This window comes from Drosophila subpulchrella, chromosome 2R, assembly GCF_014743375.2.
Source record: "Drosophila subpulchrella strain 33 F10 #4 breed RU33 chromosome 2R, RU_Dsub_v1.1 Primary Assembly, whole genome shotgun sequence".
NCBI lineage: Eukaryota > Metazoa > Arthropoda > Insecta > Diptera > Drosophilidae > Drosophila > Drosophila subpulchrella.
In genome coordinates, this window is record NC_050611.1 from 13,915,107 (window position 1) to 13,938,900 (window position 23,794).

General features: G+C 39.6%; 1 protein-coding gene across 4 annotated transcripts; it reads left to right on the forward strand.

Annotated features, from left to right (window-relative positions):
• The first annotated feature begins 1,317 nt into the window (after positions 1 to 1,317).
• LOC119549455 (caskin-2) lies at positions 1,318 to 21,687 on the forward strand. 4 transcript variants are annotated; one of them, XM_037857552.1, is made up of 6 exons: positions 1,318 to 1,911; positions 11,300 to 12,320; positions 17,414 to 17,647; positions 18,120 to 18,356; positions 18,787 to 19,263; positions 19,706 to 21,687. In XM_037857552.1, the coding sequence occupies exons 2-6, from the start codon at positions 11,349 to 11,351 to the stop codon at positions 20,549 to 20,551; spliced, it is 2,766 nt and encodes a 921-aa protein (XP_037713480.1). In that variant the 5' UTR covers positions 1,318 to 1,911; positions 11,300 to 11,348; the 3' UTR covers positions 20,552 to 21,687. The 4 variants fall into 4 exon arrangements, with proteins under 4 accessions (XP_037713480.1, XP_037713481.1, XP_037713483.1 ...); XM_037857553.1 differs by having other exon boundaries at positions 1,318 to 1,666; XM_037857554.1 differs by lacking the exon at positions 1,318 to 1,911 and adding an exon at positions 4,110 to 4,247.
• Positions 21,688 to 23,794: the final 2,107 nt, after the last annotated feature.

Genomic DNA, 23,794 nt, shown 5'->3' on the forward strand with positions numbered 1-23,794 from the left:
TGAGCGTAATTAATGCCGTACATTGACCAAGGTAACTGTTAAAAGTACCCAGTTGGCAACAACAACAGTGCAACAAATGAGCGAGAAAGAGTGGCGAGGAGTCGCAAGAGAGAGCGGCAGCGGGAGAGTCGACAACCTGTTTTAACTCATTAGCATTTTTCACTTAAGACGCCGCTTTTTTTAACTTTAGCACTTATAATTCAGCTTAAGATTACTGTTTGACTCACACTAGTTTCTTAAGTTTGTTTAACCACAAAAATTACGCACAAAACGCCGCAAAAAAACACTGAGTGACAAATCAGACAACACGAAACATTTAAATTAAAGCCAATCAGAGCGCCACATACATTTTAATTAAGGCACTGGCACTCGCACTCTTTTAATTAATTGTTACGGCTTAAACGAATTAAAACTAACATTGCTATTCCTCCGTTTATTTCGTTTTGACGCAAGATGCGTCGTAAGTGTCGTGTCGCAACGTAAGCCAACGTAAGTGTCAGTAAAAAAGCGAGATAGCCTCAGCGTAAGAAGTGTCAGTGAAAAAGGGAGATGCAAGATGCGTCGCAGTGTCGGCAAAACGTAAGCCAACGTAAGTGTCAGTAAAAAAGAGAGACAGCCTCAAAATACTAGAAGGCCAAGTGTTGCAGGGCGTGCCAAGTTTTAAGGCTTTCCAACACTGTTTGGTGGTTTGGTATTAGAATACTAGGGGGCTGGAAATTGTTGGTATTTTACCGTTTACTAGGGGTGGAGAGAATCTTTCACCGATGAGCTTAAATATAAAATAAATGCGAAAAACGTATGCAATATTAGATACGTACCCCTATTTGCTCTAAACATATTTAAAGAAAATGAGTTGTGTATGTTAAAATATATTAGTTTTTACACATATCTTAATAACGATATGAGGGATAAAGGCAAATTTATTCTTATGTAATTATACATAATTACGACTTTGCTTATACTTTTTAATTGTTAAACTGATCCTTCCTAAAAGCTCTATAAAAATGTAATCCGCTCTTGCTCCAAAAATGTTTCATTTTTAATTTAAAAAAACTACTAAACCGATTTGATACCTGCTTGGTTTACCATACCTTTATGCAGGTATATTTAAAAGGGCGCCGATAGCTATCCATGTTGAAATCGATTACTTCAGTGTGACCCTTTGGTATATTTTGGGTAAATTTAAATAAGTAATTATGGCATAAAAAGTATATTTCATAGAACCGGATTTTGAATCATTATCGATAGTTTAAAAAACATCGATGCCTCGATGTTTCTCCACCTCTATCCCCAGGTTTTGTTTTTGTTTTATTTTTCCGCCGTTCGGACGTTTGTCGCGGAGACCCGTTATATTGTCGTTAGTTTCAAAAAACGAAATAATACATTGTTAATATATTACAAATTTAAAGTGCTTATGAATACTTCAAAAAAGGTGCTCAAAATATCAAAGTTTGAAACAAAAAAAACCTCAAGTAATTACAACGAAAGAAAATGGCGGCTCAGCAAACAATAAAGAGCAGTCGCGACAACAACAGCTAAGCAAGAAATACAGCTCAAAAGAAACCAGCGAAGAAAAAACCGTCAACATTTTCGTCTGCCTGAAATTAATCTGGTTTTTATGTTTTACTCGCGCGTCGCAGACATAAAATAAAGACAACAACAAACAGTGAGTTTCTCGGTGTATGTGTGCGTTTTGTGTCGTTTGTTTGTCTCCTGTTTTTGTGGAAAAGGCTATAAAAAACGTGAAATTCATTAAGCTACAAAAGCAACAATTACGAGCATTTTACATTGTTTACATTTTGTGTGCCAGCTTTTGGTTACGCTAGTGATTTATGCGATTTGTGGAAAGAAAGGAGAAGGGGAGGCAAAACCTTAGACAAAGCCTGGAAAACAGTAATTTTTACTAATTAAGTAAGTTCTTACTTTGTGCTTTTTAATTAGTTAAGGTTTTAAAAAGAAGTATAGTGTTTTTATGACATTTCGCCTAGGCGGCAACTCTTTTTTGTGTTTTTATTTTGATGCCGCCTTCGTCCTGCGCTGCCTGCGTCGACGTCGGCGTCGCCATCTGTCACTTTTGAGGGTTGCCAGCTGTTTCGCTGCGCCTTTTAATAAATGCCGCATCTGCAGGAAATTGGGTTTTCACAAAAAAAGGAAGGAAACAAAAGGTTGTGAGAGGAGAAGGGGCACTCACGACTGCAGCTGCAGCTGTTTAGGCTTATGTAATTAATAAACCAACACGTGTCTGGCATTTCTAACGGCACGTGACAACTCTGGTCGTGAGAAGTGGGGGTGCAATAAAAACAATGGCCTTTTATTTTATTGTTTTTTCATATTATTATTCCTCTTTTTGCATAATTTTTCTTTTCTTGTTAATTAAAATCCAGAGCTCTGGGTATTTCTTTTTCTTTTGCTCTTTGGCTGTTATGGCTCAGATTGCGCCATAAAACTCATATAAATCAATAGAAAGCGCAGCACTGCACACACACACTCACAAAAACCATAACTCACTTGCCATAATGAAACGAGTGAGAGAGAAGGAGAGAGAGACCGCGCTCAATATGCAGAGATTTGTGTGGGAATCAAATGACTTGATGTCGTTGTCTCCAATGAGGTGTTAGAATAATGGCGGGGGAGGGGGGAGAGTTGGGCGGTAATAGCTCCACCAAGAGATTAGAGAGAGGGATAGAGAGCGGCCTGGCAGCTGCGCGCTCCTCAAATAAAGTTACCGCTGGAGCTCTCTCTCTCTCTCACTCTCTTATTGGCTTGTGCGGCATGAAAAGTGGTTGTGCTTGGTTTATGTGCATGTGTGTGTGGCTCGGTTTGTTTGTCTTTTCTGTGGCATTCAACGCACAGTGGGACAGATAAGGGATTATCAATCAGTAGGCTTACTCATTCACACTGGACCTCAGACTTTGAAGTATAAGTACAAGTTGAACGATCTTAAAATAGCTTTTATCTTCATTAGTATATACAGAAATATTATCCTGAAGCAAAGTTGTTTTTCTGTAAGCAAATATGTATAGTTACTGCAGATAGGTTATAAAATGGGGAAGAATTCTTAAGACATAAGTCAGCTAAAGGGATTTCCAATACACTTATTTTTTCTCTTACATCTCAGTATGACATTTTGAAATGGAATTTTTTCGGAGTTAAAAAAAGTATTTTGGAGCAGTAGACGTAATCAATATGGAGTAATTTTTACTTTATAGAATGCTATGCTCCAAAAAAAAAAAAAAAGTTCATGTACATATCAAGTCTGTTTACATTTCCTGTTGTTATTTAGAAAAGTAGATAATATTCCCCTATGTAAAGAGTGCCTTAAAATATTTAAACTAATGTAAATCTTTGATGATCTTTGATTAGGACTTCTTTATGATTTCCAAAATAACAGTGATCTAATGTTTTATTAAGTATTTTAAACTTAAATAATTCTATATTTCTGATAAACTTTGGGGACTTCAGAGATAGAAACTCCTTTTTACAAGACCAGTGCAAATTTCTTCGCACTTGTCAGTTGGTTTTCTTCCTAAAGGATCCCTTGAAATGTTCCACTGTGCCGAGTGCATTTCCATCGTTGCCAATGGCAACCACTTTAGGGAATAAGGCCTGTGCCTGCTTATTGAAGCTACGCTTTGTTTTCCCATTTCTCTTTCTTCGGCTTCTGTCCCCCAGCCCTCTTTCATTCATTTATTAACTAACTAATTTGCCAGGCCCGAAACAAATTGCCCAGTGGAATTGTTATTGTTTCAATTGCAACAAATTGGCCGCCAAGAAAAATGGTTTTCTCTCCTTTGAGAGAGGGGAAAACAAGTACAAGTTGCGCACTCGCTCTCGCCTGGCTCTCCCTCTCTCTCTGTCTCTCTCTTTTGCAACTTCGAGGACTCCGGACTCCAATTGGATTTTACGGACCTGGCTTTAACGCTCGAATGCTGGAGCCGCGTTTCAATACGCTTTGGCTTGCGGTCGTCGGCGCTTCTCTTGATTTTCGGGCTCCTCTCGCTCGAAGTCTCCGATTCTCCAATTCTCAACATACAGGCTACTTTTCTGCTCGGTATACGCTAGCTCGCGTATGTGTGTGTGTGCGTGTGTGTGAGTGTGTCGGTGTTAACGTAAAAAGAAATTTTTGCACAGCATTTTTTGTATGAAAAATCAATTGCCATCTTGGTGAAATCCCCAGTTAATGTGAATTTCAAGTGTCATCATAGGGTTTTCATAGAAATCTGGAGGAAAATCATCGTTTTACCATGGTAATTTACATATTTTTTGCACAGTTGTTCTGCAAAATCCTACGCATGTATGCCAGTGTGTGTGACTAGGCTTCGTGGTGTGTGTGTGCGTAGTAGTAAGCCGCATACAATATTTCGGCGAAAAATGGTAGGCGGTGGGCGGGGCAAGAGGCAAGTGGCTTAAAAAACGTCTCAAAAAGTTCAATGTAGCTGTAAAACGCGGAGCACAGCCCTCCATTATTCATGGGGCTACACCGAAAAAAGAGAATTCTGGAAAGACTAATTGAAAAAAAGAGGATGGTTAACATTTTATTTAAACTATGTTTTAAAATATCTCAACACCCTGATATAATAATGAACACTTTAAGATAGTTTTATCAAGAATCAAATGTAAGGATCCTTAAGATATTCTAGTAACTGGATAAGCCATTGTATTCGTTCTAGAAGGTGAACTTAATACCATCTTGCTTTATATTGCGGTGGCACCTCTTTGTTATAAAATTGTTAAATTTTTCCCATTTCTGTTATGTTTCACGCTATTTAATCTTTGTTATTTCCATGCGTTTTATAGCCATTACATTAAGTTGATTGATCAACGTCCTTTAGTTAATATTAGTAAAAAAAAAAAAAAAAAAAAATTTTAACATTTCTTGCGAATTCTTAAGTTTCTCACGCTAAATTTTATTTTACTTACGGACGTAGGGTTACATAAGAAAAAAAAATTTTCTTTGAAGGACTTCTCAAACTTTTCTTACAAACCCATATTATTACATGGTTTTATGTGAAACATTGTCTTTTATCATCCTACTGACAATTTCGTTGACCATTTCCATGTGGGGTCATGTCTTGTCTTCTCTGACATTATAAGTGTCTAATCAAACTTGAAATGTATCCACATTTTTCCCGTGTACCTCCTACTTTTCTCCCTCCCCCTGGCCTTTCTTCTTCATGTCTTGTAACTGCTTTTGTCTGCACTCATTGCTCGCCTTACAACTTGTTTGCCCCTTTCTTCTTGACCAAAAAAAAAAAAAAAGAAAATACACAAAAAGAAGGAATTGATGGCCGCTTTTGGTACGACTTCGAGTATATTTCTCTACGTGCCTGTCCGCCGTATTTGGTCCGTCTTAGTTTTCTGTCTTTATTTTTCCTGTACTGTACTATATGCCATATGCGCAACGCAATGTCGTCTTCGTTTGCATTAACCGTTAAACTGCACGTAAGTTATCCGTCCGTCTGTCCGCGCTGTCCGCTCAAACACCCGCCCGCCCACACTTTTGACACATCTTCAGCGCTGCATTTTCCTCCTACGAGCTTTATTCCGCTCCTCCAAAAACATCGACCATAAAAGGGTACTACAAGGTATATCGGGTTATGTGTGGAATTCGGAGCGTGATTTACAGATTGGGGTGGAGATATATATATTACCAACTCCTAATGGAATATGTCCGCCTAATTTGGCCATCCATTGCCATTGAACATGATGTGCGTTATTGATTTTGGTATGGGGTGCCCGCCATTAGGCCATCATTTATTCATGGGTCATTTTCATCGAAGATGAACTTTGGAAATGGCCGATAATTGTAAAAGGATATATTGAAAGTGCCGTTTAATTGGAGCAATTAAGCAAGCTAAAAAGCATGCTCCACTGCACTGTCTTTGAAGTTAAATTGGCAATAATTGGAAAAAGTAATACTTAATTTCCTTCTTCGTAGGCACTTAATAATTCTATTGATTTTTGAGTTAGAAGCTTATTATCTTTTTATAGGAATGGTATGGGTTACTGTTCTATATTCTGAGGGTAATATCGTTTTTAAATAGTTTCTTAAGCTTCCTGAAAGTATTTGTTAGTTAAACTCCACTTGAGCTGTCCTCAAATATCGTTTATTTAGAGGGTAGCAGTACAGCTCCCTCAATGCTCCTTACTGCAGTTTGCTTCATATAGCTGTTATGGCGCTGTTTTTGCCTGTTCTTGGCGTTTGCCTGAAACCTGAAACAAAACGCAGAGACAATGCACAAGCAACAACAACAGCGACAACTCCCTTTTACAGGCAAAACAAGTTTTGGCTGCCTCTGGCCATTTATTGTTGCTGGAGTTTGGAGTTGGAGTCGGAGATTCGGAGTCGGAGTTTGTGGTTGCTGCTTGTCTCTGCGCTTTGCAAGATCAACATCTCGAGCTATCGACAGGCTTTGTGGCAAAGAGATGGTAAAGTTTTCAGGCAGCAGGGGACCGCGGAGCAGGCAGCAACCAAGCAGCATCATCGACACCATCTTTTGTGCGGTTTTGGTTGTTTTCGTTCCACGTTTGTGGATGTTGCACGGCAAAAAAACTCAATCAAAACCATATTCTTAAATTACATGTATATATAATAATATTATAGTTTGGATATATTTTGAAATATAAATTCAACTTAATCATGAATTAGTTTCATTTTTAAATATTTTTTCGAAAATGCCCTAAATCTTACCAACATTTCGGTAGCAAGGTCACACCTTTCATTAAATATGCTAAAGTTATACCCAAGAGATTATATATGTTAAAGGGTTTACTCAATCTCTATTAATTAAATATTTTTATAGTGTAACAATACTTAAAATATTTTCTCTGTATAGCCTAGGTGATGGCTAAAATCCCAACTAACTGATCATCTGTTTAGGTGATTGCTTTTCTCCCTGTGTTGGTAGCTTTCTTTCTTTTTGTTTGGTTTGACAAAATATTCTACTAAGTACAAAACCTTTTTTTCTTAAGACCGGGCGTGGTGAACACGAATAAAGTGCGACCGAACTTTGTCCATTGCATTTCGGGCAAAACAATGAATATAAGGGGCAGTCGAAAAAAGAAAAGGGAAAAGCCGATGAAAGAGCGAAAAAAAAGTTGTCATATGCAAAGCACCCGCAGCTGATAAATAAGAAGCAGAGTCGGCCAACCTTTTGTTGTCAATAATGAAGTGTTGGCCGACTGAAGACCGGGTAGTGTGGGGGTGTTTCTTTTTTCCCAGATGTGGGACCTTCCTTTATCTATCTGCCTTAATGACACCAGCACACACACAGTCACTGGCAGCGTTAATAAACATGAGATTGAGATGCGCCTCATTTGATGCCAACCTCCTGTGGGTCTATGTGGCTTATATCGCATCTGGTGAGTCCAATGTCGTGGTGGGTTAGTCAGTCAGTGGGTGGTGGTGTGCTGACTGAGCTGGCCGTTCTGGTGATAGATTGGCCGTGTTACCGTTTGCCATTTTATTGCGCTCCATTTGGCTGATTACTCATGCCAGTAAACTTTAACGGCTCTCGACAGCGACAAAAACGCTATGAACGAGAAGAAAACGAGCCGCCAAATGGAGCGAATCTAGCGAAGATTAAATACGCTTTTCTTTCGACGGTTTTGGGTTGAAGGGTTGAGAGCATGCTGTCAAATACCTATCTTCCATTGGAATAAATTCTATGGGTTTACAATTACAATTTTGCTTTTTTAAGATTTCTTAACTACAATTTTGTAATACTGGGCATTTCTAGTGTTTTGATGTTATTATGTACCAAATACTCCAATAATATTTAGTAAAAAATTATTTTTTTTAGATAGTACTTGAACTTAGGAATTATAGGAAATATACCGTAAATATAAATTCGGAACATTGAAAACATTAAATTTTTAATTACCTTTGTACTTTGCTTAATAAAAAATCTTTTTGGACTTCCTTTCCTTCATTCTTTTTCCATATTTAACGCAGTCATCAATTTAGCTTGTCTCCAAAAAGAGTATAAAGATTGCGGTCATTTTGTATCTGATTTATCAGTATTTCCCTTCCGCCCTCCCTTTTGTATCTGTGTGCTTCAATGTGTTGAGAGCACTGGTGTAACCATAATTATTTTTAGTTGCTCAGCGTTTTTGCTGCCAACTTCAAAACCGCAACTCCGCTTCATTGTACATCTACCGATATATGTATATGTGTGTGTGTGACAATCAATAAATCTTTCAGCCTGTTGGCCGAACCACCACCCACCAATCCCCCCGTCCGTCGACTATTTCCCTTTTGTATTTATGTATTTGCCAACACCCAAAAGGTCCCAAGCCTCCAATTGCATTTCCAATCAGTTTTTATGCTGCACACAGTGAACACTCGCCGGGGGAGACCCCTCAATAGATTCCAAATTGATTTCGATTTTATATCCACACTTTTGAGCCAAAGCTGGCTTTCGCCGGGCATGAAAGACAGGGCAAGTGTTATGCTCATTACGATTACTCACCACCCACAGCAAAGGCAATGCACTGAAAAAAGAAACTGAATAATTAATGTAGATTGTGTACCAAAATGGAGATTTATAGCAAAAACTTGGTTAAAGGTGTATTCCTCTTTTAAATAAAGTTTAAGTTTTATAGAACATATAAGAATTGGTTAAAAAAAGCAGTTAGAAAACTCGCAAAATAAATTTCTTTTTTTTAATGATTTACTTTTTTTAAGAAGATTTAAACTGTTAAAATAATTATATTAATATTTCACAAGTTTCAATATTAGTATTTAAACCTTTCCTGAATCATCATCCCAACTTTTTTCGGAACAGAACCGTTTTTTTACTGCCTTAAAAGTTTGAAGCTTAAAATTCCCAACTGCTTTTAACAAACTATATAAATGGTATTTTACAACTTTTTCTCTGTAGGTTATGGCTCTACCCGAACTCCCTCCCCTTATAAAGAAGTGTGGGGGCTTGCCTGTTTCATGTTTGCAATTAAACTTACAGCTCCTAACAATGGTAGCTCATAAAAATGGGATAACAAAAACAGGGTAAAAAAAGACAAAAATTAAAAAAGGAAAAAACTGCAATGCCGGCCGCATGAAACGGTTCAACAACATCTGGTGGGTGGGTGGTTTTTTGGTATATTTGTTGGGGGAGGGGGGAGACCAAGGGGTGGCGGGTTGAGATGTGGGTGGGTGCAGCTCGTGTGGGCGGCAAAACAACACAATACAGAGAAACCGCAACCCACATTCGCTGCTGCAGTTGATATACTACCCTACTACGCGAAACTCCATTGCCGCTCTCCCTCTCTCTCTCTCTATCTCTCTCTCTCTCTTTGAGAGAGAATTCTCTCTCTTTGGGGGTTTTTGCAACGGTTGCAGTTTTTCCTTTTTTCCCCGGCACGTCGCATACATAAAAATTCATTAAAAAGGCAGCTTGTAAATGAGATTTACTACTGCCACCGTTATGCGTTTCAGAGTTTTTGCTACGTTTTTCTTGCAGCATTTACCATTTTCCGCAACCCACACACACATTTTTGGGGAGGGAAAACCACTCGGATTATGACACCTGCCGCTTTGGATTTTCACTCGCCGGCCGGGCCAGCGAGTTTCCAATCGAACAGGTGGTCCCCCCCTGATTTTATCGATAGGCTGGCGCGGAATTGCACTTGCAGTCTTTTGAATTCCAAATCACTTCTTTCTTTTGTAGTGCCCGGCGCACTTACTTTGTAAGCGGAATATTGCCAGGAAATTGCAGCTGCAGCTTTGGCTTTTTTATTGTTTCCCCGTAAATCGGGCGGCTTTATTTCTGCGCCCTGCCGCTAATGACATGTTGAAGGCTTCGTTCGTGACTTTTCGCCAGATTTCGCTCGTCCGAGGTCTGCCCGTGCATTTTTCGAGTGTATTATGACGTTGCCGACTAGACAGCAGCACCGCCCCCCTTTTGGAACCACAGAATGCAGTCAACGAACTTTGACACAGCTCGTGCCGCAGCCAAAGTCCCAAAGTCCTCGCCCTTTCACAGGGTCTCACATAATCTCTCTTTCTTTCTCTGGCCCAGCTGCTTAGAACTCGTCGTCTATGGATGGGTGTTTGTTTTGGGGTCATCAAGGGCGTATCAGGCCGATCTAACTGCGCATTATAATTGGTATTTTCAAGAACATTTTCTCGTTTAAAGGTTTGCATATTCAGATAAGTAAAATATTCCCCAGTTCAACTTCCCAGTTCATCAAAATCTATATAAAAATCGAAAAATAATTTTTCAATAAACCCTTATGACTTGATTTTTGACTAACTGATTAACCATATTTTAAAACTCCATGGAGATGATTTAATATAAAAATTCAATGTAAAGCTGTAGAGTATACCCGTTGCCGTGACTTCTTAAAATAAATCCAGTCAGATTATGAAAAACCCATTAAGTTTCATAGGCTCCGTAGCACTAGAATTTTTTGGTAGACACTTTAAAACTAACTTTACTTTAAAACACACGATTGTATGATATCCATAGATTTAAATAGCTGCTTTGCAATCTTAATATGTATATCAAACTTGGAAGAGTTCAGTAATTTACTTTGGTTCTTGGCAGTAAGCCGTTACGGACAAAAATTGTTTCAGATTAGCACTGAAGGATTGATTATGGCAGAATGACACTTGTTAAATTATAAAAAAGGCCGGATTAAATAAATAAGTCCATGATGTTTTATGTTAATGTATAAGTATAAACTTTTCCCTCACGTTGCAATGACTTCTTTAAATAAGTCGTATGACCATATCAAATTTAAGAATCTATAATATTTAATGTTTGTTTAAACTTGGTTTTTATAGAGATTTGAATACAAAAGTTTCCAATATATAAATTTCCGTTTGTTACATAAAATTAAATATTATCTCAATATCAAAACTTATATACTTTATTTGTTTAAATTCGGTTTTTTGTATATAAATATAAATATTATAAATATTATCTCATTATCTAAACCGATATACTTGAAAACAAAGGGTAACCGCCTGTCGCCACCTATTAAGCTGTCAATTTTTTTGTGAATGAAAAGTGTAATACGATGCAGTGGAGTAGACAAATGGGTGAGGGGATGGGTATGGGACCCAAAAACATGGAGCTGGAGGAGAATTGTAGAACCCGTGGCGCAGTTTATTGACTCGCCGCCGCATCGCCGAGTAAACACTGTTGGGAGCCCTATTTTTAGAGTAGAACATCAAAACTGTCTATGACCAATTATGCAGATTTCTTGTTTTCTGGCACACACATCTGGCGGACACATTTGCCCAACTGCAGTACTGATTTTCCCCATCTTTTTTCGTGCGTGTTTTTCCCAACAGGAGTCGGCGAAGATACGGCCCCGGCGGCCAGTAGAGGTCCATAATAATCATGCATCGTTCGCTGAAGCCGCATGCATCTACCGCACAGCCTAAGAAGGTGCAACCGCCAACGATACCAGGTGACGCGCCGCAGGACTTGCATCACTATCAGCAGCCGCAGCAACACCACCACCAGCAGCACCACCATCATCCGCACCACCAGCCGCTGATACCGCTCTACCGGCTGAGCGGACCGCTGCGCCATCACCAGAACCAGAACCACCAGGCGGACGATGGGATCAGCATGAGCGGCAGCAGCATCGTTTCGTCGCCCTCGCTGGAGGAGGGTGGCTTCAATTTGCCCCGGGAGACGAGTGTGGCCCTGCGTCTCAAGGATGAAGTGGCTGGCCCGGCGGTAGCCCCCTCAGCTGGCGGAGGAGGAACAGGAGGAGGTGCGGCGGTAGTGGGAGCACCCCCACCAGGAGCTGGAAAATCTGGAGTTGCCATGGTCCCGCCACCACCCGTTTTCTGTGCCACTCTGCGCGAACCGCTGACCCACAAGGCGGCCGTCTACTACCACCAGCAGCTCGCTTTGCAGGAGGATCAGGGCATCGATCTGACCCAATCGCCTGGCCGAGATTCTCCGGGTTCCTCCTCGGGCTCGGCCGGTTCCGGATCTCGCCACAGCACCGCCAGTTTGGACTCAGGTCGGGCCTCCTCCTACCTGACCGGTGTATCCTCGTCGGGAGCCTCGATTCGGGCACCGCTCTCCTCGCCGCGCTGCAGTTCCGTGAGCTCCTGCTCCATTGGCAGCGTGGATCGGCAGCGGAACGATGAGCTCATCATCGACTGGCTGCTGGAGATGAAGCACGAGGAGTACGCCCAGCTGTTCATCGCCGCGGGCTACGATCTGCCCACCATTGCGCGCATGACGCCGGAGGATCTCACCGCCATTGGCATCAAGAATCCGCATCATCGGGAGCGGATCAAGCAGCGGATCGACAAGCTGCAGGTGCTCGACAATTTGCCTCACTTCGTGCCGGTAAGCAAGATTATAAATATTGTGTATTACTTATACATATATATGGTAAATTTAAAACATTTAGTTTACCACTTTGAGAATCTTCTGGTATTATAAACGAACTTTATCTCTCTGCCATAAAAGTCTAGAGTTCCGGAGAAATATCTCTATTTGCTAGCACGCCCGCAAATATTTGCCTATCTAATCAGTACAGAACCTGTTCAACTCGTGATGCACTTTATGGTACAGTAGAGACTTTAAGGCGGAAAACTTGAAAAGAATTTTTTTAATAGAAGAAATAAGAGTTCAACAGGTGGTTTAATGATATTGCACTAATTAAGTTTGTTGAGAGGAGGATTAACGATTTAAAAAGTCCTATTATAAAGTTAGCTTAGGTATTAACTAAATAATATTTCTGAAATACAAAGTTTTGGTGCCTTTTTTGATAAAATCTTGAAGTTCACTTAAACAATTTTAGGTAAAAACCTCCATAGAGAGTATAAATTGAACAAAAATTATAGCTTCAATCGATTTAAAAAGGAAATGGCTCATTAACGATAAAGTTTGAATACAATAAAGATTAAAAAGTAGTGGTAGACTAGCGATCGACTACTGTGAACATTGTTGGCCTGCAATCACGTAGAGCAGCTTATTTAGTCATTGTTAACACAGATAGAGGCTCACACACACAACGGCGAGCTTGGCAAATTGCCATATTGGCATTAATTGTGGCCGGCAACACCCTTTTCTCTCTTTTCGCCTTCTCCCCTGTTTGCTTGTTTAGTTACCGGCTTATCTTTTATATTTCATTAAATAAGCATTTGCAAAAAACAAAAAAAAAAGAGAGAGCGCAAAAGAAATAAACTTGTTTCCCACATGCAAAAGAGAAAAAGGGAACTTAAAACAGTGCCGTCAGCGAATTTTTTTTGTATTTATTGTTAATGAAAGAATTTTTGTTTAATATGCGCACATTAATTCCCATCAACAATTCATTAAAAAACACGCCAAGCGGAGTGAATAAATATAAAAATTAAAAGTCCAATCGTGTGGATACATATCTGTGGTGACATTAAGGTGAACTTGAAATAGCAACAGCAACCTGCTCCATTGCGGATAATTGCTCTCCGGATCGAAGCCAATCATTAGCCAATCGATCTGACAGATCAAGGTTCCAGCTGAATGACTAGATGATGGCCAACAATGCGCATTCAGTGAGATTCCATTCAAAAAATTGAGTTTCAGCTTAGAAATAATGGATTCGAATGGATTTATCGAGGGTGAACGAACTGTTGAGTCCAAAAAATAAAAATCTAATAAGTTTCGCAATAAATTTGCATGACTTCCGCTGCTTAATTTGTCTTAGGTTTTATTTTTTAATTTTTTTAAAACCAGAATATATTGATCTGATAAGATTAGCATTGAATTTGCATTACTTCCGCTGCTCCATTGGTTTCGGGGCTTGCTAAAAGATTAAAACAAGTTTAATTTTAGAAGAATTCTTATTTCCCTAAAAATATATTTTAAAAGTTTTACTGTATTGCCACTTAAATCCAACTTCAGAAGAATTTACTTTCGGTTAATAAACATTTTAGAAATTGTATTAACTTATTGCCCCTTGAACTTCCGCCTTGAAACTCGATCATGCAAAATTATTCAGCAAACTTACCTTCCCCATTTAACTGCACTAAAATTCGTACCAAAAGTACGTGACTTACCAAATGCAACCGCCTGAGGTCTTATCAATATGCATTTCACGTTTAGCCCTAAACAACGCTTTCAAGTCGAATGACTAACCCCCGAATAAAATCAACACGATGTGCATATGGAAATGCATACCAATAAGAAGTGAAACATATCACCGAAAAAATGGCTTCAAAGTCTAGAAACTTGACCAACATAAATATTCCGAAATTTAAGCTCCACTTGGAAACGAATCGAAGTCAATGGTGTGCCTTTGAGGAATGCTCCAAAAAAATGCCTCCATAAATTAACATTAATTGTTTGGCTATACCATCCAAATATCCACATTGGGCGACATGAGTTTCACATTCACACTCTTTGCATTCCAGAGCCGATTAACACCCATCGGCCATAATCTTCAACTTCAACTGCAGCTTCCACTGACTCACTTCGTCAGCCTGCATCTATGTATCTTTAAGTACACACATCCATGTATCTTTAAGTACACACATCCATATGGGTGTATAACTGCATTCCCCGCCCACTCGGTTGCAGTGCAGCCCACCTGCCAGCTCAGCGAATACAGAAAATATCATTTATCGCTTTTATCGATCATTCAACGGACTCAAACTTGTGCCACATTCCGTTCGATTTCGATTAATTGCTAGTTTTTTCTCCATCTAATAACCTCCATTTTAGTATTTCATTATCGGTATGCTTCGAATCTTTTTTCGAGTGATTTGCCACGCTTTTTAGCTGCAATTTTTCAAATCGGTATGACCTCAGCTCCACAGACGGTTTTGTATTTCAGCTGAAAAATGCGCGATAATATTTTACTAGCCGTGTAGAATTTTGCGCTTTTTGTTGTTTAGCATTCAATTTTGCTGTTTATATAACGCGCCGTGACGGTTTTTTCGCAAGTTTGCCAAGTTTTGTGGTCGAGTTACCGGTATTGTAGTCGTTCTTTATCGCTCCATTCGATATTTCTTATTTGTTGATCTTGGGCGAGCCACTCTTTGTCTTTTGGGGTGTGGCTGGGGGGTTCTTAAGCACTGGGGGAATATATTTATATATTTCGATAAATTATATCATTATTTCGTGTGATACAATAGAGAATAATTAATTATTACTATAAATAGTTTTCACAAATTTTTCCTTGAAAGTAAATCCTAAATAATTGATCATTCTAAGGTACTGGGGGAATATGTTCAATGAACATTGTTCATACATTTAAATAAAATATTTCATTGATTCGTTAAAAACAAGAAAGAGTAATTATTAATTACTAAAAATAATTTTCAGAAATTGTACCTTTAAGTAAATCCGTAAAAATGTATAATGGATTAAAGGACTACAATTTATACATCAATTCAGCTCAACAAACTATTTGTTTTCTAGTTCCCACCAGCACACCAAATTTCATATTACTAAAAACAATATTTAAAATAGTTGCGGCGATTATATTGCCACAGGATTATATAATCAGTATAAAAGTTCCAATCTTCTTAATTCTTTGATTAAAGTAAGTCAGATTTTTCTGGGAATCATATTTTTATATCCGCTTCAAAATAATCATATTTTTCACGGTGTACCCTTACATCACCCATAACGAGAGACTTGGGAAAAACAGAGCTCGCTCGCTCATTAGCCAACATTCTACAGACTCTGCGCTTTCTTTTTCGCACACATCTTTATCGCGGCGAAAAAGGAAATAAAGCGAAATACCTCAAAAGCAAGCGCGGGAAGGAAAAGGTTATTAAACGGTCGCCAATCTCCGTTTCGAGCCCCGCAATCAACGAACGACCTTGAGGGTCATAAGGCGCTGATGTTGGCTTATATTCGGACTTTTTTTTCTCGGGGCCCCGTTAGTAGACTCTAAAATGGTATTCTGTTTTCGGACTGGCGCATTTGCTTCAACTTTGTTATGGTACATAGTACGTACAGTTGATTTTGTTGCTGTTTTTTGTCTTTTGGTCACCGATTTGCTTTTCAAAAACCTGTTTTTTTCGCCTGCTCTAATGATGGCTGCCGCTGCTGTTTAGTGTCATACCATATGCTACCTGCTAATGGATTTCGGAGAAGCGAACTCAGAGCGAAGCCACAAAGCACCAAAAACAAAATTGTTATTTAGATAAATATTTTGTTAAAGTTTTAGTAAAATATATGTGTCGTGCCTGCTGGAGATCTTCGACCATTTGAGTATGGAGGATTTCGATTAGCATATGGGCCTATGAAGTTGCGGGCCTGTTATTGTTTTGGTGTGACATTCACTTTGGAGTTGTGAGGCATACATTAAAATACTCTTTGAAGTGGCATTCCCCAGTAGAGAGTTTTCCTAAAATAACAAGTGAGGATCGAAGCTCAAGACTTCAGCAAAATATTTTTATATTTACTTTACAGAAGAGTGGGGATTACTTTATTTTTTCATATATATTACATGGTTATATATTTTTATGTTAACTATATTTTATAATTAGCATTTCTAAAATGAATAATAGCCCTCATTCTAACTATAAAATGTAAACTTATACGATAAATTAATTGATTTTAAATTAAAGACCAGTATAATATGTTAGGTAACACTGATAAAATGAAACTTAATTGGATTATCGGTTTAAGGGAAGGAACATACGTGTACTTCCTAAATGCCAAGTATTAGTCAAATGTCACCGTGAAAATAAAAAAGAAATGTATATACACGAGATGAATGAGCCTCTGCCTAGGAAACTTTTCAATTGCCATGTGACATTCTCCCAATCATAAGCTTTCAATAAAAATGTTCAATCGGGAGACTCCACCAGCAATCGCATCACATTTCGCAGAAGACAAGCCGTTTAATTAAATTGAAATCAACAGCAATTTAGTTGCCGAAAGAGCAGACAACCATAGAGCTTCCCTCAAAAAAAAAAAAGAAAAAAACTGATTAACACATCGTGTACATATAGCATAAAGTATAAAAAAGTGGCTTTACACGCATTGAAGCTAACGAATTTCGACTGCATCGTATGTGTGCGCATTTATCTATGGGTATATAGCGACTTTTGGTTATAAGTGTCGGGCGAGCCTGCTACCGTTTAATGACGACAGCAACGAGTTTTGGCTTTTATTCGTTTCTTTATGCCTGTGCTTTGACGCGATTTATGTCATATCTTATCAATTACAACTGATTAGAGCTGGAACGACGACGAGCGACGGGTAGGCTCATCACGAGAGACACCAGGCCCAGCCATATAAGTTTGTAACCCACCCAATCCAACCCAACTCATCCGATTCCCCCTTCTTTATCAGCGGGGTCTGAACTAGTTCATGGACAATTTGTAGTCTGAACTGATCTGTGTTCCCCATACTCTGACATGTATCAAATGCGATTAGCTGGCTTCCATAAAACCTAACGATAATGACGTCTCAATTCGTTACTCCTCTCGTATTTCCAGGGATCAATTGAGGAATGGCTGCAGCTGTTGCGTCTGGAGGAGTACATTCAGCCGTTACTGGAGCAGAACTACAAGACGGTGCGCGACGTAACCCAAGTGACTTGGGAGGATCTCGAGGACATTGGCATTGTCAAGCTGGGCCACCAGAAGAAGATCCTGCTGGCCATCAAGCGGGTGAAGGACATTATTAGCGGAAAGTGGAACCCAGGAGGCGCCAATGCCTACCAACAACAGGTGAGAAATGGTTGCAATACTTAGAGGAGACTGTTATAATAAGCGCTAGGGGATCATAATGTTGTTTTTAGAGTCCAAGTAAATTTATAAGACTAAAAAATATAAAGGAAATGCTCATAAAATGTTTTCTGTATTTTATAATAATTTCTTATATTAAAGATTACCTCCGAAACAAATTTCTGATAAAAATAAAGTTTATTATTTAAAAGACTATTATTTCAACGTTTTAAATGTAATTTTGTAAATGGATATTGTATTAAATAATAAAAATTACCAAATATGATACGTTTAATCCTACATTTGTTAAATTTAACTGTTATATTTTAAAATTACATTACCCGCTTTTAAGTAAAAACAACACTTTAATTTTGATTTAAACTTTGATTTGATTTTAATTTTCCACTAATTTCATTTCGTTTCTGTTTTCCTCTTATTTTGTATGATTTCCCTAAACCGAATGGTGACCAATCAGGAGTACCAGCGGAAGCCGTGGCAATTCATTGTGCCCATACCCAGTACGCCATCCTATGTGCCAACCACTCGCGTCTCGTGGGACGACACGAAAATCTACGCCACCAGCAGTGTGCTGAATGCCACTGCCCCAGCCGGGAGCAGCTGCCTCAACAGCAGCCTGCCCAATGGAGACGCCTACTACTGCACGGGCAGCAATCACGAGTGTTGCTCCGGCAACGATGTGGTGCTCATTAAGGTGGGCACTCGGTCCTTAAAAGTTAAAAAGCTCAACAGCCCGTTGGCCTTGATCTTTTAAGTACCTCCTGACATCCTAGTTACGGGCGAGCTTACGCGTTTATGGATAATTCTAGAAACAGACTTTAAATGCCAACGATAAATTATAAACTTTTTAACTTTGTTAATCAAACTTATGTTGTTGTTATTACTAAGTTCATGTTAAATTTTATTTGCATTTTTTAAAACACACCAATCTATTGAGCTGTACAAACAATTTACATATATCAATTTGTTCATGTAATTTTAAAGAAACTTGGTTAATGAAAGCTCCATTTGCGTTCTGAAAAAGTCGTGAATTCAGAATATTATCCTGTAAACTAGTCAGAAAATACATCATTAATTTCAAAAAGTTCCACTTTATAACGAGCCTCTCATCTTTTTTTTTGCAGGTGCGCCAGCCGCGCGGCAAGAGCCTGGAATCGTTGGAGGACATCCACGACAACAGCACGCGCAGCCATCTGACCTTCAGCCATTACACGACCACGGACTACGGCCACTTTGGGCCGCCCACAACGGCGGCGGCTGCGGCGGCCATGGCTGCGGCTGCAACGCTCCAGCAGCAGCAGCATCACCACCAGCAGCTGCTCCACCAGCAACAGCAGCAGGCGGCTGCCGCCCGTCTCCTGGGCAATCCGCCGCCCATCGGATGGCGGCGGTCCTACGACGATGGCGACATTACACCCACCAACGACGCCACGAGGGAGCTGCTCTACGAGCAGGAGGGCGGTGGCACGTTGCCACGCCAGCAGCGAGGCATCCTGCAGAGAGCGGTGCTGAACACGATGCCGCCGCTGGAGCACCACCACTACATGAATGCGGCGGCGGCGGCGGAGTACGGAGCGGCCAGCGGTGTGGAGGGAGGAGCGGTAAGTTGGGGGTTCCATGGGTCATGTTAGATCATTAGTCTGCGGTTGACAGAATGTTTGTCAAATTTTCTCAATGTAAATTTATTTTATTGTTTCTTTGATGGTTATTCTTCTAAAAGCCAAGCCCATTTTACATCTATTGCGTAATCGATTTTATTTTAGCTTGATATCAATTTGTTGTAAACATTCATAAAGTTCGAATTTATCTTTATTGGCTATAACGAATACTCGTTATTTTAGGGTAGTCCAAATTGTGCTACAATTCATGTATGTATTGGGGCTTAAAAATATAAGAGTTCAGAATAGAATATTAATGCGAGTAAATGCCTTTTTCGATAAGAGTAATAGGAAACTATTAGGGTTTCATTAGATTTCGCGGTACAAAAATGCTATCCAATAATAATTTTCGCACGCCTTAACTAATTGTTTCCTTTTCTTACAGAACTACTTAAGCGGCAGTCCCTTGACGGGCAAAAAGATAGCTCCAGAGCCACCCAGACGCCACTGCAGCATACGCAACTCCCGTACGCTGAGCGGAGAGGGAGTGCCTACGGGATCGGTTGCGCAGGCGCATCAGCAGGCAGCCCAGCAGCAGCAACAGGCGCAGCACATGTTCTACGGCCACACGGCACAGCACTGGCAGCAGCAGCAGGCTGGAGCGGGGAGCGGTCAGCAGCCCATCTACGCCAACTATGCCACCATTCAGCAGACAACGGCGGAGATACACTGCGAGAAATATCACGACAATAAGTCGACATCCAGCATCGATTCGATTGATACGATACCCTTTGCCAACGAGAACACAGGGACGATCAAGCAGCGGCTGCTCAACCGCCAGGAGCTGCAGGGCGGCGGAGCGGGCACCAACAGCGCTCCTGGCGGTGGCCATCCCGCCCACCTGCACTCATCCAGCTCGAGCTCCAGCTCCTCCTCCACGAACACCATTGCAAACATAGCGCACTCGTTCCATTCGCTGAAATCTTCCAGTTCGCTGCACGATGCCACCCTGGCGCGCAGTGAAAGCATGGGCAGCACGGCCAGCGGTGGAAGTGCCTTGCATCTGCGTTCACCCACTCTGGATATGTCCAATCCTGGCGGATCTGCGGTGGAGCCAATTAGTTCGCCGGAGTCGACCGTTCCAGCTGTAGCCATAAACACAGGAGTTCCGCCAAAAGTTTCGGTGAACGTTCTAAACGACATTGGCAATATGCTGGCCAATCTCACGGACGAGTTGGACGCCATGCTCGAGGAAGAGAAGCGAGTGGGCCTCAACATAGACAGTGAATAAATCTCCAATCAAACAACAAATCGTAGTGTAGCTGAATTTTCCGGTAGAACTTGTGGTGTATCTTGTAATGTTTTATGTACTTCAACCTAGTTAAGTTCAATTTGTTTTTGTATTTTTTGTTCCAAATGCATAGGAGGAAGCAGTCGTTTTTAGTTGTATTCTGTATCATTTCGATATACACGTTGTGTAGTAAAATGAAAACTAAATCAGAAAAGCTTTCGACAAACCACGAATGAATACTTTTGTACTTTTCCTAAACTCTCTCGTCCCATTCCCAAAAATATGAGTGTTAACGATACAAAATGAAAATATCCAAGTAAACGAAGAATGGTAAATGAAGCGCAACATGCATATATGCAAAACTTGCATAGTTATTATATAGCATAAAATATATATAATTCTATATATAAATAAATATTTAAACGAAATCATTTATATGGACAAGTATTTAGTGGTTTGATACTATACGACAGAGAAAAGCAAGGAATGAACCATACGGCACACTCTTAAACACACACAAAACAAAGCAGACAAGAACTACTATTTAGAAATCCCCTTCAGACAATTTAAAATTGCATTTAAATATATTTCTTTCTTATTTTCTTTTAAAATTTTTTTGAATCAGCCTGCACAGACATTTTTCTGTTTCATACGATTACAACTGAAATCAAACTATGTGAAATGAATGTATAATTAAGTGTTATTCCATACAAAGTAAAAAGATGCATTATATAAAATATAAATCTTATATTAGCGTTACATTAAGAAATCGAGAATAGAAGGAAAGAAGCGAATCCATCTTTATAAATTATTTTTAATCGAGCATTGATGCTGAATAACGTTTAGAATTCCTTGGTATACACTTGAATTGCCTTCTTTATAATTTACATAAATAAAAATCTTGTAGTAAAAATTTTGATTTTGAGAGCATTTTTCGTTTCCTGTTAATTGCGCTCAGTTGAAAATTTGTTTGGTGCGCATATCATTAGAGGAAATTGGAGAATTCGATTTATAAACGCATATAAGGAAACGTAAAAGAATTAAATACAAATAAAATCACAAACATGTAAAGCACATAAAGGGCAAACAAAAATTATGAAAACCAATAACAAATAAAGTAAACTTTCATAGTAAAATGTTCAGAATTTTAAATATATATACGGGATATCTTAGTTATTTATCATGAACTCTGTTTCTAGCTACCGTTACTTAAAAACCAAAAGGTGGGTTTAATCTTTTATGGTTCTTATTGTTCTGAATTCTCGAAGAGGCAAAGGGTACACTCGGGGGTCTCGGATCCAGAACTAGGTTGTGGAAGGTTTCGAAGCAAAATGTAATTTGCCTTTACTCTTCAAAATCCACTTTGTATCCGCCCATTATAGAAATACAAGTTTCTCCCTGAAAGCAAATTTTGGAGTCATAGAAACCAACGTAATAGGAATCAGGGCAATTTTACTCCGGAACACAAAAAAACTTTACAGATTCTGCGTCACCAAAGGACCAAAAGTTTTCAATAATTTTTAAAGGTAACATATGGGAACTTTAAATATGCTTGTCCTAACAAAAATCTAAAAATGTCCGTAAGAACTAGAAATTTTCAAAAATAACAGCTTGCACACTTTAAAAATATTTTTTTAACAAACTTATATTGCCAGCTTCCACAGTGAGTGTCCAAGGCTCAAAGAAAAATCAGTTCAGAAAAGTAATGAATGTTTCAATATTGGATTACGGATTTCATTTGATCCAAAGTTATAAAGAAACTGAAAACTCATAGGAGTACTTATAAGATTATTGCCTTCAATACTTCATGCTTCGCTTTAAATGAGCTTCTGAAAAACTTGCGAAATATTTTATCTGACTTTCCAGTCCAGAAAGAAATGTTAGGATCGCTCTAAATTAGGAGTCTGAAAAATGTCACATTTATGTCTGTGCAAGATGTGCAGTGGAATCATCCAAATTCAAATTGTAAAAATGTTGAGTGGAATAAAGCTGTTAGGGTGAACTCTATCCATGACCAAATACCAAATTCACAAATGGTTGAAAATACCAAATTACCGGGTATAAGATGCCACACAGTATTTGACCGTCTGGTGACACTGCACAGCACACTTACGTTTTGTGGATTCAAAATTTTAGGGCCAGAAGGCGCCAATATAAATAGTCGGCAAAAACCGCTCTGTTTGTGCCTAACCGAAGTAGGCACTTCTGGGTCACACCGCGGGACAAGGGGGTAATGAGCACTTGTCGCTGGCACGGGGACGCTTTGATGGCAGGACGATCGCGTCGCGGCAATGGTAACGATGGTTACTGCAATGCCGGACCACAGGCGATGCTGAACTGCGCTGAGGTTGAGCTAACGTGGTTAGCTGCTAGTTGAGATAGTGTATTACGAGCCCTATTCCTAGAGGTAGGAAGTAGAACCGCGGAGTTATGAGGTGTGTTGATAACTGATTTATTCTTCATTTGATACCTGCTTATATTCTACTTAGAACACGGACGCTTAGTGGTTATGGTTAATGGTTAGTGAAAGAAGCTATATTCTAAAGTAGGTCAGGGAATTATGATTACGGTAGCAGTTGCGTAGTTGGCTCGGCTGACACCGCAAATGTGCTGACTGCATTGGCGGGTCAGCGTATCGTTGTGACGGTGAGATGGTGAGTTAGTGAGACCTATAATATGCTGATCAGCAATTCTCATCTGCAGTGAGTACTACTGAGCGCCTGGTACTGTTCCCAACTTGGCTACTGCTTGATTTGTTGGGTGTGGTCATGTTGAGTACCTTTGGGTACGAACATTCTCCCCCCCATTGAGGGGTACCCTCAATTAAAGGCGTGATGTCGGTCAGCCCTTGGCCGAATTGTATAGAAAGCACCTAACAAATCATTGACCACGGGGGATCTTCAACTGCGGCGGTTCCTGTTTGTGATTCAGGTCCTTCACATCTTCTTGATGCTGCTGAACACTCCCCTTTGCGATAAAATTTACATTACCGTGGGGACTGAAATTGTGCCCTCGTAGAATTTGATCATTTGGCACGTCTATGGTATGTGGACGTTCTGCAACAAAACTAAGATCTTTCTTGGTTAAGTTTAGAAATGTTGAACCAAAGTCAGCCTTCTTGTAGGTTTTGAATTGATGAGACGTCGGTTCTATATTCATCGGATTTTTATCTTTCGTTGGCTCATAAGCAGCGTTCGGTCCTGCCAAATTATCTCTGTTTTCTATTAGATTGGGGTTGATTTC

Excerpts from the sequence above, each read along its gene's own strand:
- LOC119549455 (XM_037857552.1), top strand. The coding sequence starts at position 11,349 with ATGCATCGTTCGCTGAAGCCGCATGCATCTACCGCACAGCCTAAGAAG. Across the intron at positions 18,357-18,786 it reads ACGATGTGGTGCTCATTAAG|GTGCGCCAGCCGCGCGGCAA; the intron begins GTGGGCACTCGG and ends TTTTTTTTGCAG. Across the intron at positions 19,264-19,705 it reads GCGGTGTGGAGGGAGGAGCG|AACTACTTAAGCGGCAGTCC; the intron begins GTAAGTTGGGGG and ends CTTTTCTTACAG.